Genomic DNA, 15,021 nt, shown 5'->3' with positions numbered 1-15,021 from the left:
AATGATTTGTCTAGTTAAGAGTTGCACCTACGGTCCATGGTGTTTAATTTTCTGCAAGTTAAATGGTTGGTAGATACTCCTCCCCATCTATCATTTATATATTGGGTCAAGCTGAATGTACGTATTGTAGCTTCATAACTAAAGCCCCAGGTGATGGGTACAAAGAAATGTGCCACTAAGCCTCTCTGCCTTGACCAGGATAAGGCCTATACATCTATGGGACAATTGTGTGACATCCGGGAGGCAAATATACTTTCTATCTAGCCAATATATATACACTGACATGACAAAAGTCCCGGGATAGCATTATGCAAAATGATTGGTGTTATTTCAGGTGACAGCTTGGATACATCCACAATGTTTAAGTTGTGAGGTGTTAACTTGTGAGTTTGAACACCAGTCAGCGTGCTCATGGCAAGGTGATATGAATTATCGGAGTTCGAACAAGACATGATAGTGGGTGCCATTTTTTTTGATCCATTGTGTCATGTCTGTAAGGCCTCCAACACACTTGCGTTTTTTTGTTTTTATTTATCCATGTATCATACGTTAAAAGTCTGACACTTGGACAACATATGGACCCTTATTATGTATTCACATGAAAAAACTCTTTGCATGCCCTATTTTGTATGTATCACAAATGAGAAGTAGGACATGCAAATGCATGGCAATATGGCTGCCATTCGTGTATTGTACAGCACACGGACATGTGTCTTCGTGGTGTCCGATGCAAGTTGCGCCCGTGCCTCTTGGGTGCAACTCAGAGACACAGGAAGTGTGGAGGTAGCCTAAGGGGAATTCATGATTGAAGGCATTACTGCCCATAGTGGACAGCACGGTGGCTACCCATGGGTGCTCAATGATGGTGATTGGCAATGCCTCGATAGAATTGGTCATGTGAACAAACAAGCGACTCTTGCAGAATTAACATCCACATTCAATGTAGGAGGCCCTACATGCACATCCTGCGTGTGAGCGCTGTGTTCTTTAGCTTTTATTGGATATGTGCGCAGAAGACACACAAGAATGCCTCTGTTGACACCACAACACCAGACACATCACCTCTCCTGGGTTCATGAGGTTGTTAACTTGACCCTAGAAGACTGGCAACATGTGGCATGGTCTGAAAAGTTACAACTCTAACTGTTTCAGGCTTGTGATATGGTTTGTTTGTGGCACAGACCCCATGAAGTTATGGACCCCAGTTGTCAATAAGGTGCTGTGTAGGCTGGTGGTGGTTCCTTATTGGTGTGGGGTGTGTTCCCATGGCATGGGTTGGTCCAGCACTCTACCCAAACACGTCATTGACCAGTGTCTGCTACGTTTCACTGCTTGGTGATCATTTGCAGCCCTTTATGGGCTTCATGTACACCCACAATGATGTGATATTCTAGCAGCATAATGCACTGTGCCCTTGGCCCCATGTTGTCCAGAATTAGTTTAAGGAGCATTCTGGAAAGTTTTTACGAATAGTGTGGCTTGCATATTTGCCCAACAGGAGCCCGATTGAGCATTCATGGGATGTGGTGAAGATCCAGCACCTACAAATACCACATAGCTGTAGCTGGCTATGCAGATGGTATGTCTCAACATTCCTCCCGATGGCTTCCATCCACTTGTGGTACTTGTTGAGTTGCTGCACTTTGCCAGGTTAGAGGTGGTCCTACACAATATTTGTTACTGTCTCACAACTTTTGGTGTGTTATTTACGCTAAGGTCTGTCTCTTATCCACACATGTATCTTCCGCATGTCGACAATCCCCATAAAATATCTTGGCGTGTATGTACTTAGCATGCACCATCTTGGCAAATATTATGTTATTTTTTGCGCTTGCATTTCACGTGCTGTGTGAGAGTCACAACTCCAAGTCAATGTAAGATTGGTACCGCATATTATGCACTCAAAACTCGTGCTTGTAATAAAATGTAAAATGCTTGTAAAAATATGCTTGTGAGTCCGAACTAAAGACTGAGAAAGAAACAAACTAGGGAAAAAGTCACATTGTTATGAAAATGTATGGAGGGTTCATCTATACATACGTGAACCATGACTGCATATGCATCAAAAATGAAGGCCCATTTGGCTCCCATACACACATTTGTTTTCCCTTTACATTCTTGTCTTGGGTTGGACAGCACATTCAAGTGAATGAGTTTTCTTAACCCTAAAGACAAAATATTAGTGGAGTGAGGATTTGTTTCTCTACATATACATTTAGAAGGCAGAAGATTTCATTCTCATTAGTTGAGTCAACACAGTTGTGTCTGGAAGAATAGAATGAGCTCTTCAGGTATAAAGATTGTCTTGAATATTGTGATATGCAATTCCACATTTTTACAGAGTGAGGTTAATGGGGTTGTGCCATGAAGAAAACCCCTGTAAATATGCCCTAGTAGGAGGTCCCATGCTTAGGACTCAGCTCCATAAGCCAGAATAGGATGCCCTGTCTGGAAGACACAGTCCATCTATGTATTATGTGGTCAGCCTGTAAAGACAGGGCAGTTGCTTGCCATTCTGACCTAGGCTGCCATTTTGCCACTTACACGACTTGTGTGAAATACACGCGCAAGAAAAATCACAACATGTCATATCTTGGCGCCTATTACGCGAGCATACACACCAAAATTGTGTATGGCAATGAGTGGCACGCAACCAGTGCACAATGTCATTGCATACTGACTGCATGCCGCACGCGTATATCTCGCTGTGAGATGAGCCCGGTCTTAGGGTTATCATTCAATGTAGTCTTCCCTCTTTCTCTCCACCCAGTTATTTGGTGCCCAGTCAGTGGTCTTTTTCTTTTTCCAACTATGTCAGACACATTGCCCTCTGCCCGGGTCACAGTCCTGATAAATTTGGTGCCTCGGCTGCTGAAGACTGACAGTCTTCTGCCTGGCCCGTTCTGTTGCATCACTTGACCAAGGGGAAGGTGTTCGTAGCAGGTGTGCGTATCCAGCAATGGCTCAGACACCAGATAACCCTACTAGGTTTTACTGGTGTCCTTTCACGGTTTTCACACAGTCTCCATCAACTGCGCACATTCTTGTCAACTACTATAACCTCATCTTAGCAGGAAACTAGCCCTGCACATAGCTCACATAGACATAAAGCTATGTGATGTGTTCACGCCCTTGCGTTCTTACGCTGATTATGGCTAGCTACTGTCAGGTTCTGCACTGATATGGCGTCTGGGACCACTATTCCCTAGCATTATATTGGACAGAATACCTGAGAACCACTGCAATTCCCAATATAACATTGGCCCCTGGAGCATAGCATTACAACAAGAGGAGAACACATGTTAAGTCATAAAGCTTTCTCTGAACTGTGTGTGAAGAATAAAGACCTACACGTAAATCAAAATGCATTACAAGCCATTCATTGAAATAGCTGGCATGTAATACTTCACTTACCAAAGTTAACGGCAGATCGTAGGGAGTTCCTGTAATACAGGTCCAGGGTCATCAGGACCCCAACTATTCCAGGGTATAGGCCTGAGGGGGGATCTATGACTCCCTTCTCTTTACCTGTAAGGGCTTCAATCCACTAGTGTTTTTTATTTTTTATAAAGCTGCGATATCGCTGTGTTGGTAAACACTGGCTCTGCCGACAGAGACCGTGTATGGCCGCAAGTGCACTGCGCATGCCCGCGTATCACACACATAAACATGCGCAGTGTGACTTTAAAAAAATAAAATAAATTGTACTAGCGAATATGCCTGGAAATGTGCTGGACAAAGGGACTGTATCGCAGGGTGCGGGTGAGGGAAGTAGACCAACTCTTTATCCATGCAGCAGAACTGGAACATGGTTATTCATTCAGAACACACACAGAATGTTCCTCTTTACTTGTGCTGTAAATGATAGTTGGCTCAGAGAAGGCATTCTGGTTCACTTTTGGTTTGGACCCCTTCATGATACTGCAGCACACTTCTCTCCAAAACTCGGTGCTTGAGATATGGTAGTACATGGACCAATAGTGGTTGTTCCCTTCTACCTGGGTAGAGGAGCTCGCACAAACCCATTTTCTTACTTGAGAGATCAGTGTACAACTTCCTCTTCCAGACTCCCTCTCTGAGCCTCCTGTACAACTACCATATAATTTCGTCTTAAAACAACATATACCTAATTTAAAAAAAAAAAAATGTAACTTGCCGATACCCTCTTAAACCAGGATCCATACTCAGCTGTTTTGTCAATGTGGCTTTTAGAGAATAACTTGTCTTCATTTGGCAACCCGTTTTAAAAATACATATTCCGTCTTTTTTAAAATATAGCTATGTTGATCCAGAAGAAGGCAATAATATATTTGATTAATTTGGATCTGTACAGTGGAATGAGCTTGTATATACACTATCCTACCAAAAGTAATTGGTCATTGGTTTTAGTGGCAAGAACCATGAACACAGAGAAGTACCTTGACATCCTAGACCATAATATGCTGCCCACAATGTGGCAATACTTTCAACAAGACTACGTGCCTTGTCACAAATCTAAAGCTGTTTTATATTGGCTTGAGGATCTTGATGTTTCATGATTGGACTGGCTGCACAGAGTCTCGACCTTAACCCTACTGAACATCCTTGGGATGAACTGGAATGTCGGATCAGGAAATATGAACAGCGCCCATCTTCTTTGAGAGAACTTGCCGGACGTTTGCAGGATGAATGGAGGGAAATACCAGTTGTATATCAGATGTTAGTAGAAAATATGCTAGGGAAAGTATCCAATGTCATTAGGGCCAAAAGAGGCCCCACAAAGTATTAACCTATAAAAAAAAAATACGGGTTATCCTTGTTCAGGGGTTCAATTACTTTTGGTGGAATAGTGTGTATTAGATGTAGCTGGTTTTCCTTTGTCTTTTCTTCTAGAGATGAGAATGGTGAAGACCGTAATTTGCCCCCCAAAAAGCAAATAATTTCTTTCATATTTTGCAGAAAATGAAGAGCTTAGCACAAAGACGTCAATCTGCTCCATCACTAGTGTTAAGTAAAGCCCTCAACAAGTCAAGGACCATAAACAAGTAAGTGATAAATCCTATTTATTATATACAGTGGTGGTTTTGCTGTTTGGCTCAGATCATGGTAATATCAAAGTGTATCGGATGATCATAGCTCTGCAAAGTAACACATTCAGCTCTGCTATCTCTGCACATATGTATATTTAGAGGTTTATTATATGCCGTAACACATTCATGACTCTCTACATCAATGGGTGAGGTTTCTTGCAGAGTAACAAGGCTGATTGATTAACCCCTTAACGACTGCCCCATCGGGAAACTACGTCCTCAGAAAGTGGGCCTAAATCCTAGAGGACGTAGTTTTATGCATCCTCTTTGGATTAATGCCCACTTGCCTGAGGACGTGACAGCTCCATGCTGTCGGTGCCCGCAGGTAGCCGACAGCATGGAGCTGTCATCCCAGGATGCGGGCAGTCCCCCCCGGCATTGCGATCGGCGCTAGCCAATGGCTAGCGCCGATCGCAAAAAAGTAAAGAAAACTGTCAAAAAAGTTAGTTTTTCAGCTGCCCTGCTGGATCGGCTCCACCAGGGCAGCTGAAATTACTTACCCGGCTTGTCGGCGGTGTCCCACGGAGATCTCGTCCTCCCGGACCCGCCGGCGGCCTTCTGCGCATGCGCGCCAGACAATGACGTCACGCGCATGCGCAGAAGCCCGGGAGCCCCCGGCAAATTTAAAATCTCCTGGTTCTCGGCTCCTGAAGGTAGCCGGGAGCCAGGAGGTGTTACCGGGGACCGCTGTGAGCGGTCCCCGGGCCCGCGATCGCCGCTATCGATCAGATAGCGGCGATCGCGAAAAAGTTGAAAAAGTAAAAAAAAAGTAAGGTTTCACCTCCCCTCATGGATCGGATCCATGAGGGGAGGTGAAAATACTCACCCCCGGTCCTCTGCGATGTCCCGATGTCCCGGGACCCGAAATCCCGGTCTGCGCATGCGCGCCCGATGATTGACATCGGGCGCGTGCACAGAGGGGCTCGAGCCCCGGGAAATTCAAAATCCCTCTGCTCTTGGCTGCCATGTGTAGCCAAGAGCAGAGGGATGTCACTGGGGACATGATCACTGTCATCCAATGGATGACAGTGATCATTTAAAGTAAAAAAAAAAGTGCAAAAAGTTAAAAAATAAAAATAAAAAAGGGGTAAAAAGTAAAAAAAAAAAGTGCAAAAAGTTAAATAAAAAAAGTTTTAAAAAGTTTAAAAAACTTGCGTTTCATCTCCCCCCACGGATCATATCCGTGAGGGAGGATGAAATGACGTACCTAAGGCCCGCGGATTTATCCGCGGACCTTACCCCAGCTTCTGCGCACGCGCCCGTCGCCAATATGGCAGGTGCATGCGCAAAAGCCATGGTAATTTAAAATCTCCCTGCTCCTGGCTACAAAACTTAGCCGAGAGCCTGGAGATTTCACGAGATTTCACCGCGGTGAGTGGTTCCTGATCACGTGTTCGCCGTTATCCAATGGATAATGGCGATCACGTAAAAGTAAAAAAAAGGTGAAGGTTCATCTCCCCTCACCGATGCGATCGGTGAGAGGAGATGAAACTTTTTACCGGAGGCCTCCGTATTTGCGCCCCGACACAATCTTCTTCCGTGAACGTTCCCTGATTCTGCGCATGCGACCGCCGGCAAAACACCGGACACATGTGCAGGAGTCGGGGAGCACAGGAAATTTAAAATCTCCTCGCTCCCAGCGACCAACGGTCGCCGAGAGCCTGGAGCAGTGACGGGTGGCCTCGTTGGGCGGTCCCGGTCACGTGAAAAAAAGGTAGCGATCTACCTTAGGTCGGTCTCACATGACCGGATAGGAATTACGGATTCTGCATGCTTCTGATCCGCGGTAATACGCAGATCAATCGCATTGGATTACACAATTTCGCTCACATTAGTGGGTCGGAATTGCGTAATCCACTCGCAGAAAAGAGAACGCAGCAGGTTCTATTTTACCGCAGATATCCGCAACATAGAGCCCATTGTGCTCCGTGGTCGCGGATATACCCGCAGCCCATACGCAACTACCTTGTATACGGGCTGCGGGTACCCGCGTCATCGCTAAGCGACGGTGCGGAAAATACAAACAAAAAAATATATATATACTGCGTATGACCGCCTGTGTGAGTAGGCAGTTATGCGCAGTACATTACGCAGCCGTACGCAGGGTCACAGCCGGGCTCACAGCTGGGATCCGCTGCGGGCCTCCGCAAGCTGATTCTGCATACGGCCGTGTGAGCCCGGCGTTATTCAGACCGCTACCTGTAATACGCAATTTACAAGAAGCCCCGGGAACGCTCGCCTTCCTGCAGTTCCAGGAGCAGCTTGTTGAGCGCCTTCTGTGTGAGACCGCCGCACCTCAGCAGGCTTACGGAGACTCACAGAGCGCCACTTTTTACACCCCATCCCCGCCACTGAGGTCACGAAATACCCCCAAAAAGCATGAGAGGAGGGGGGATACCTGGTTTTATAGCCCCATGTACCCATCCAGCCTCCGTAATTACCCTTGTCTTTGGAAATATTACACAGTTCACATTATTACTTTTATCTAAGATTTGGGTAACGCCGAAAAGGGCGGGGGGGTGGGGGGGGGTGGGTGTGTGTGTGTGGGGATATTTTTTTAAGGTGTCAATTTTTATTCCGTACAAGTGGGCAATGGGGCCTGGAATTTATTCAGTTGTGCCCTGAAATCCAACGGATGTTCCCTCCATTACAGGCCTTGCCATGTTTCCTGTAACTAGATTAGGGCCACAATGGGTATGTTTCTGAACACGGGACAAACGGGGGTATCCATTTGGGGGTGAACGTCTTCATTCCTATGTACACTGTACAAAAAAAATGTTTTTAAATTGACAAAATTGCCAAAAAAATGAAAATCGTAATTTTTTCCTTCTGCTTTGCTTAGATTTATTCAAATACTGTGGGGTCAAAATACGCAATACACCCCTAGATGAATTCATTAAGGGGTCTAGTTTTTAAAATGGGGTCATTTGTGGGGGGGTTTTATCGTTTTGGACGCTCAATGGCTCTATAATTGGGCAATGGGGCCTGGAATTTATACCGTTGTACCCTGAAATCCAACGGGTGCTCCATCCATTATAGGCCTAGCCATGTGTCCTTTAAGTAGATTAGGGCCACAAAGGGTATGGTTCTGAACACGGGACAAACGGGGGTATCCATTTTGGGGTGAAAGTCTTCATTCCTATGTGTGCTGTACAAAAAAAACTGTTTTTAAATTGATACAACTGCCGAAATAATGAAAATTGTAATTTTTCTCCTACTGCTTTGCTTAGATTTATTCAAAAATTTTAGTGTAACAATACACAGTACACCCCTAGATAAATTCGTTAGGGGGTCTAGTTTTCAAAATGGGGTCATTTGTGGGGGCTCTCTGTCGTTTTGGCCGCTCAAGGGCTCTACAAGTAGGCAATGGGGCCTAAATCACCTTCATGCTAAATTTCTGTTCTGAAAGCCACCGATTACTCCTTTCATTTTGGGCCCCGTTGTGCATGCAGACAAAAGATTAGGGCCACAATAGGTATGTTTCTGAACACGGGACAAACTGGGGTATCTATTTTGGGGTGCAAGTCTTCATTCATGTGTGTGCTGTACAAAAAAAGCTGTTTTTAAAATGACAGAATTGACAAAAAAATGAAAATCACAATTTTTTCTTTTTGCTTTGCTTCAATTCTTTCAAAAACTGTGGGGTCAAAATGGGCAGTACACCCCTAGATAAATTTGTTAAGGGGTCTAGTTTTCAAAATGGGGTCACTGGTGGGGGCTTTCTTTGGTTTTGGCTGCTCAAGAGCTCTACAAAAGTGCTATGGGGCCTAAAACGCCTTCAAGCAAAATTTATGTTCTGAAAGACACCGACTACTCCTTTCATTTTGGGTCCCGTTGTGCATCCAGACATAAGATTAGGGCCACAATGGGTATGTTTCTGAACACGGGAGAAACGGGGGTATCCATTTTGGTGTGTAAATCCTCATTTTCATGGGCTCTATAGGAAAAAAATATGTCTTTAAAATGACATATTTGCAAAAATATGAAATTTTATTTTTTCTCCTCTAAATTGAATTAATTCCTGAAAAAAACTGGTGGGGTCAAAATACTCATGACACCGCTCAGTGAATACACTAAGGGGTGTAGTTTTTAAAATGGGGTCATTTGAGGGGGTATCTATTATTCTGACACTTATGAGCCTTTGCAAACTTGGTTTGGTGCAGGAAAGCAAAGTGTTCCTCAAAATGCTGAAAAGTAATGTTAAATTTGTATGTCCTCTAAATGGTTAAAAAAAACACAAAAGTTTTTCAAGTGTGCATTCAGAATAAAGTAAACAGATGGAAATATATATCTTATCAAAAATTTGTACAGTATGTTTGGACATATTTGAGCTATTACGGTTGAAAATGTGAAAAAATGACAATTTTTTCAAAATTTTTCCAATATTGGTACTTTTAATAAATATACACAAATTATATCGGTCTCTTTTTACAACCTAAATGAAGTACAACATGTGGCGAAAAAACAATGTCAGAATCACTTGGATATGTAAAGCCTTTATGGAGTTATGCTACGTTGAACGACGCATGTCAGATTTCCAAAGTTTGGCTCCGTCACTAAGGCGCAAACAGGCTTCGTCACTAAGGGGTTAAAGATATCTAGTTCTAGAGAACCTCAAATAAAATGTCTCAGGATACCTAGCGCTTGCCAAAACCTGCATCTGTTCCCTATTTGTGGAGCTGAACCGTAATGTTTGTGCTGCTTCCCCTATTGTGGAACTAAAGTATGGCCATTTGTCCACTTATTTACTGCAAAATTATACTAGAGTTTCTATGGGTAGACCCTGCCAGTGCTGAGCGCCATGTCCCAGCTCTTATCTAATCCCAAGGGAAGAGACTATCCCATTAGTTGATAAAGGTAAGCGGTTCCCAATCTAGACAAAACTTTTCATGGGTCTGTACAAGAACAGAACCAGAAGACAATCTGCTTTTTTTTTTTTTTTTTTTTTTTTCGTGTCTCAACTGCGCCACTCTTGCCCCATGGACTATGTCCGGTATTGCAGCTCGTCCCCCATGGAGTAAATGCAGTAGCACCCATAGACTCTGTTGCAGATTGCTCTGCTATTTTAGTCATATGGCACACATCTAGAAGATAATAAATGAGATGTTGGAATCAGTAGATGGATTAACAAGTCTCTATACAATAATAGGTAAATAGTACAAGTAATGATGAAGCCCTGATGGGAACTTTCAGCTCTTTGCCAGTTGGACGAGGCTGGAAATGAGGGCAGAGAAGCCATGCTTGGAAAGTTCTGTGGCAATAAAGAAAAGTCTGGCACAAACCTCAGATCCCTGTGTTATAATGAGGGCATGAAGAGCGAGAGGCTACTGAACTACTGTAGCTTGGCACAGTTTGGGCTGCTACAAACATTGAGTGTTTTGATGTCCATGATTCCATTCACAATGGTCAGCCTAGAGAAACATTCCCAATTCAGAGCAATGCTTTTCTGGTTTTTAATCAGCAAATTCCATGGTTTACTCGTATTATCCGATTCACCCCAGTTACCATCAGGAGCATTTAGGTAATAAAGCAAAGAAGCCACAAAGAATTAAAATGCCCCAAGAGATTTTACGACCCCACAGATGGCATTAAAGTCTTTAAAAAACTAAACAAACACAATTTTCTTTTAGTTCTTCTTTTTTTTGCTATTTTAATATGGTCTGTACAGTGGGCTGCATGTGCTTTTACAGCAGTTCAAATGAATGAGTAAACTGCCAGAAAACTATCCAGAAACTAAAGCCCGTTCAGATAGCTGTATATTTGGGCCGTGAGCTGTGCATACATTCTATCGATAGCATATGGACCCATTATAGCCAATCGGGCCATTTACATGGTGATTCTTTCACACAGAATGATAGTCCATGTGATGTGAAAGAAATTCCTGCATGTCCTATTCTCATCCATTCCCACTGACGAAAATAGCATGTGCAATATGAAGGGTCTGTGAATATTGGACAATTCATGGAAGGGAGTCCTTGTGCTGTCCAATGCATGTTGGCCAAGTTTTTTAAGTAAAACTTGCATATGGCTATCTGAATATGGCCTAAGAGCTTATTCATATGTGTGATTTTTCACATATGTCCATGCTTGCAAATGACTGTGCATGGACAGCACACTAACCATTAGTCAATAGGGTAGAGGTGAATCCATCACCCATGGGATCCCATTGAAAATAAAAGCACATTTGTTTGTTTTTTTAACTTGATGGCATTAAATGGAATAACATAGGCTACACTCTTTCGTCCTATTCCTTTTACAGGTATACTACTCATATGGAGGCCAACAAGACACTCTTTTGGCCTCTGTAGGGCTAATGGACCCATTTAGCGTGTATGCCAGGAGCTGCATACAGAGTCCGCCTACTGTACAGTAGCTCATAACAGTGTGTTTTCTATTGTGAAAGCATTTAATATATAGGGCTCACCATATAGGGGAATTGGCACAAATATAGTATGCACCAAAATTTGCGCAAAAAAATCTGCAATTTTTTTTCCATATTTTGTAGTGACTTTAAAAAAAATAAATGGCCGTAGTGAACTGGGAGGTGGCAAGGACACCACTAGACCGGTGGATTTGCTATCAATTCCTATTGATTTTAAGTTTTAGGACTATATCTGGATAAGGCTTAAAACTCTCAATCCGTATGACAGATTTAAAGTGCTGTCCTTAGGTTATATCAGTGTTTCCCAAACTCCAGTCCTCAGGCACCCCCAATAAGACGTACTTTTAGGATATCCCATAGAAAGAACACATATGGCAATGTCTGAGGCACCAACAATAATTACATCACCTGTGCAATACTGAGAAAATCCAGAAAAACTGACTTGTTGGCGGCCGTGAGGACTGGAGTTTGGGAAACACTGGGGTAGATGGCACCCTGTGTGGAAATTTTCCTTTCGGTGTGCTTGGGGAACACTATTAGGTCAGACCTGCATCATGTTGCAGAATATGACACCAGTATTTAGTAACCTAGCGTGTAAGGCTGAAAAAAGACATGTCCATCTAGTTCAGCCTATTACCCCAGAGGAAAGCAGTAAATGTCATTGTGTCCAGGCGAATAGTACGAAAGATAATGACGACTAATGTTGCCTTTACAAGAACCGGGAATGGATACAAGCTCCTTGGTCAAGTCGTCTTATACATTCTTGCTGAATCTTCTCCATGTAGCTGATGTGTTAGTTTAAATCAAGGACGAGAATGCTGTGATAAATGTATCAGCCTGTGTTCACTAACACATTGAATAGATCTATTCTTGTTGATGAAAGGTCAGCAGCTAGCCAGCAGATTCTTACAATGAGAATACATGTGTAACATTCGTGTCTCATTTAAAGAGGAATTAAGCCCTGGCCTCACTCCAAGCCAAACATTGTAAGTTACCATCATCTTCAGTGGAAATATACACAGATATTATCCAAAAATCATTCTTTTAGCTCTGTTTAAGTCTGTCTTTCATTGCAAGTAGAGCTCTGGTTCCAGGCAGTGGTTGTAAGACTTTTGCCAATTGTTTTGACAGTTCATCTGACTATTTCAAGAGCTTTTATGAGCAGGGCACGAGACATAAAATATCATTTCTCCAGCTAATGAGGTTTTTATGAAATAGAACTGACATGCCACCTGCTCGTAAGAGTCGAAGTGTTATCTGAACAGTTGGCATATGGCTAAACATTGCACACATGAGACATCTTACTTGTATTATACACTGACCACTTAATTGGCTGTTTCACAATCGGAGCTTCCATGTATGGAAATTAGAGCTGCAACCCCAGAGTGCAATGTTGTGGGAGACCATAGGCGACACAGGTACCGGGATATGAAGCAGACAACGGAATTACAAATTCGGCTCACTGAGCAGTGGAAAAACATCACCTGGTCAAGGGAGTCCAGATTTCTGTTGCAGCGGGCTGATAAAAGGGCAAATCGTGTGATTTGATGAACCCTTCCTGTCGGTTATCAACAGTTCAGGCTTGAGGAAGTGGAGTAATGGTGGGTGGAAGGTTTTCTTGGCACACCGTGGGTCCTCGGATACCTGTGCATGGACGCCACAACAAATTGCAGTGGTTCTGGAGGCCAAAAGAGGTCCAACTTGCTTTTAGATGGGTCTCTAATAAAGTGGTTGCTAGGTCTATGTTAAATTAAAGTAACCCTTTTTAGAGATGCTATTCCGCTGGTGCTACATGCCAACATGTAGATTACAGTATATTACAGTCTTTGGTTTAGTGATGGTCTTTGTTATGGTCCAAGGCACTACATTCTAAACAGCCAGACTTAGGGAAAAGTAAATAGCTGATGACAGGATTCCTACAAAACATTGAAAACCGCAACTAAATTAATTTCCTTTTAAAGATATTCTCCGAATTCCATGTCAGTGGTTGGATATCATATATCTTGACTCATGGTTTAATTGGACATATCCGCTCTTCTTGTATTATGTTCATGTGACTTTCCTGGACTTTGTACTTCTCTCTTATGATAAGTTTTCTGCATCATTTACAGTAATTAAAATTTTCATACACAAATATAAGAAATGAATTGGTGCTGAAGGTTTTCTTTGGATGTATCTTCAAGGCAGAAAGTCAGTTTTCTTTGTTGCTAGTTACCACGTTGACAAGGAAACCACTAATCCAATAATTCCATTTTAAATCCTTACTTGATATCTGGAAAGCTCCTTTTATACTGGCAAATGTTTTGCTAGGAACGAGCACTGTGCAATGTTTTTGCAAATCGATTTGTTGAGGTGGGTCATGCGACCAAGATCAGGATATGAGTCGGGCATCGGACTACAAAAGTATAGCTTTTTATTACAAATACTAACAACAAGTAGATATGCAGCATCCCATAGGGAGACCCCGGACACCTGACATACATGGGTAGCTGGGAGGGTCAAGTGTTGGCTTGTCATGGTGGCACTTACCAAACTTCTTCCCGGAGGGACACACATAGCCAAGGCCAGAGTATCACTGCAGGCCACCGGCGACATCTTTCCCCTAGGATAGGAAGATGCCCACCAAACAGGATAACGGGTTGTAATTGTCACGGTGACACTACCATTCCTTCACACACCAGTATGACCCTCAGTGGAGAATAAATGCAGCCACAAACAGTTCTTGACTACTACAGGTCTCTAGGAATGGTTAGAGCCCGGCATAAACTTTACTTTAGAAGACTTCCAATACATTATACAAGACAGTTCACTTAAAGTCTGTACAGTGCAGGCAAGACAAAAGATCTGAGGTCAGGGAGGAAACTCAGGATGACACCAGTCCTGCAGTCTACGTTATCTGCCAGGAACCGCTCCTGGAAGGGGAACACTCCGGAGGAGGAAAGGGGTATGGTCACTCCACAGACACTCTGACAGCAATTTTTAGCTTTAAGTACCTCCACCCAGCCTTGGAGATGCATGGTTGTAACAATTTAAAAGGTGTACCTCTACACGGTGATCCTGGCTCTGGACAGCCGCGTAGGAAAACTTGAGACTTGATTAGTACCTCTGCACTGGCCTTGAGAGGAAGTAGTTACTTACAAATGCTCTCTCTCATTCTTGGGGGGCTCACTCCACTCACATCCAAAACACAATCGACACGGGAAATCTCTCCCCCTCTTCATCTGCACCACAAGAAGGCTGAAGGTGCCTTCATGTGGCTCTGTGTTAGGTGGAACTCAGGTAGCAGACAAGATGGAACACAGATTGAAGATGAAGACCAAGACCCTTTTCCCGCTCTCGGCACACACATTTATACCTTCTCTTATACCACATGACATGACAGACTTGATAAATTTACATGCAGACTTAGGATTTTATTAAACATTTAACCCTTCAAGCGCTGTAGTTTTGCAACACACATACTGAAAATAACAAGACAGGTTTGCACAGTGCATCAACATAAGACAAACATGTATGACATTTATGGAGGGGACTATGATGATGTACTGAGCCACAACAGATCTACTTGAA

The 15,021-nt window shown here is 43.2% G+C and overlaps 1 protein-coding gene across 1 annotated transcript in view; it reads left to right on the top strand.

Moving 5' to 3' along the window:
- ARHGAP20 (Rho GTPase activating protein 20) overlaps positions 1-15,021 on the top strand; it is a 127,205-nt gene that overhangs the window by 28,233 nt on the left and 83,951 nt on the right. Inside the window, exon 2 of the mRNA XM_066582139.1 lies at positions 4,939-5,024. Within this exon, the coding sequence (XP_066438236.1) occupies positions 4,939-5,024 (86 nt within the window). The remainder of the gene's footprint in view (positions 1-4,938; positions 5,025-15,021) is intronic.

This window comes from Eleutherodactylus coqui, chromosome 1, assembly GCF_035609145.1.
Source record: "Eleutherodactylus coqui strain aEleCoq1 chromosome 1, aEleCoq1.hap1, whole genome shotgun sequence".
NCBI classification, from domain to species: Eukaryota; Metazoa; Chordata; class Amphibia; order Anura; family Eleutherodactylidae; genus Eleutherodactylus; species Eleutherodactylus coqui.
The sequence above is the reverse complement of the archived record's forward strand: the minus strand, read 5'-3'. Positions and strand labels throughout refer to the sequence as shown.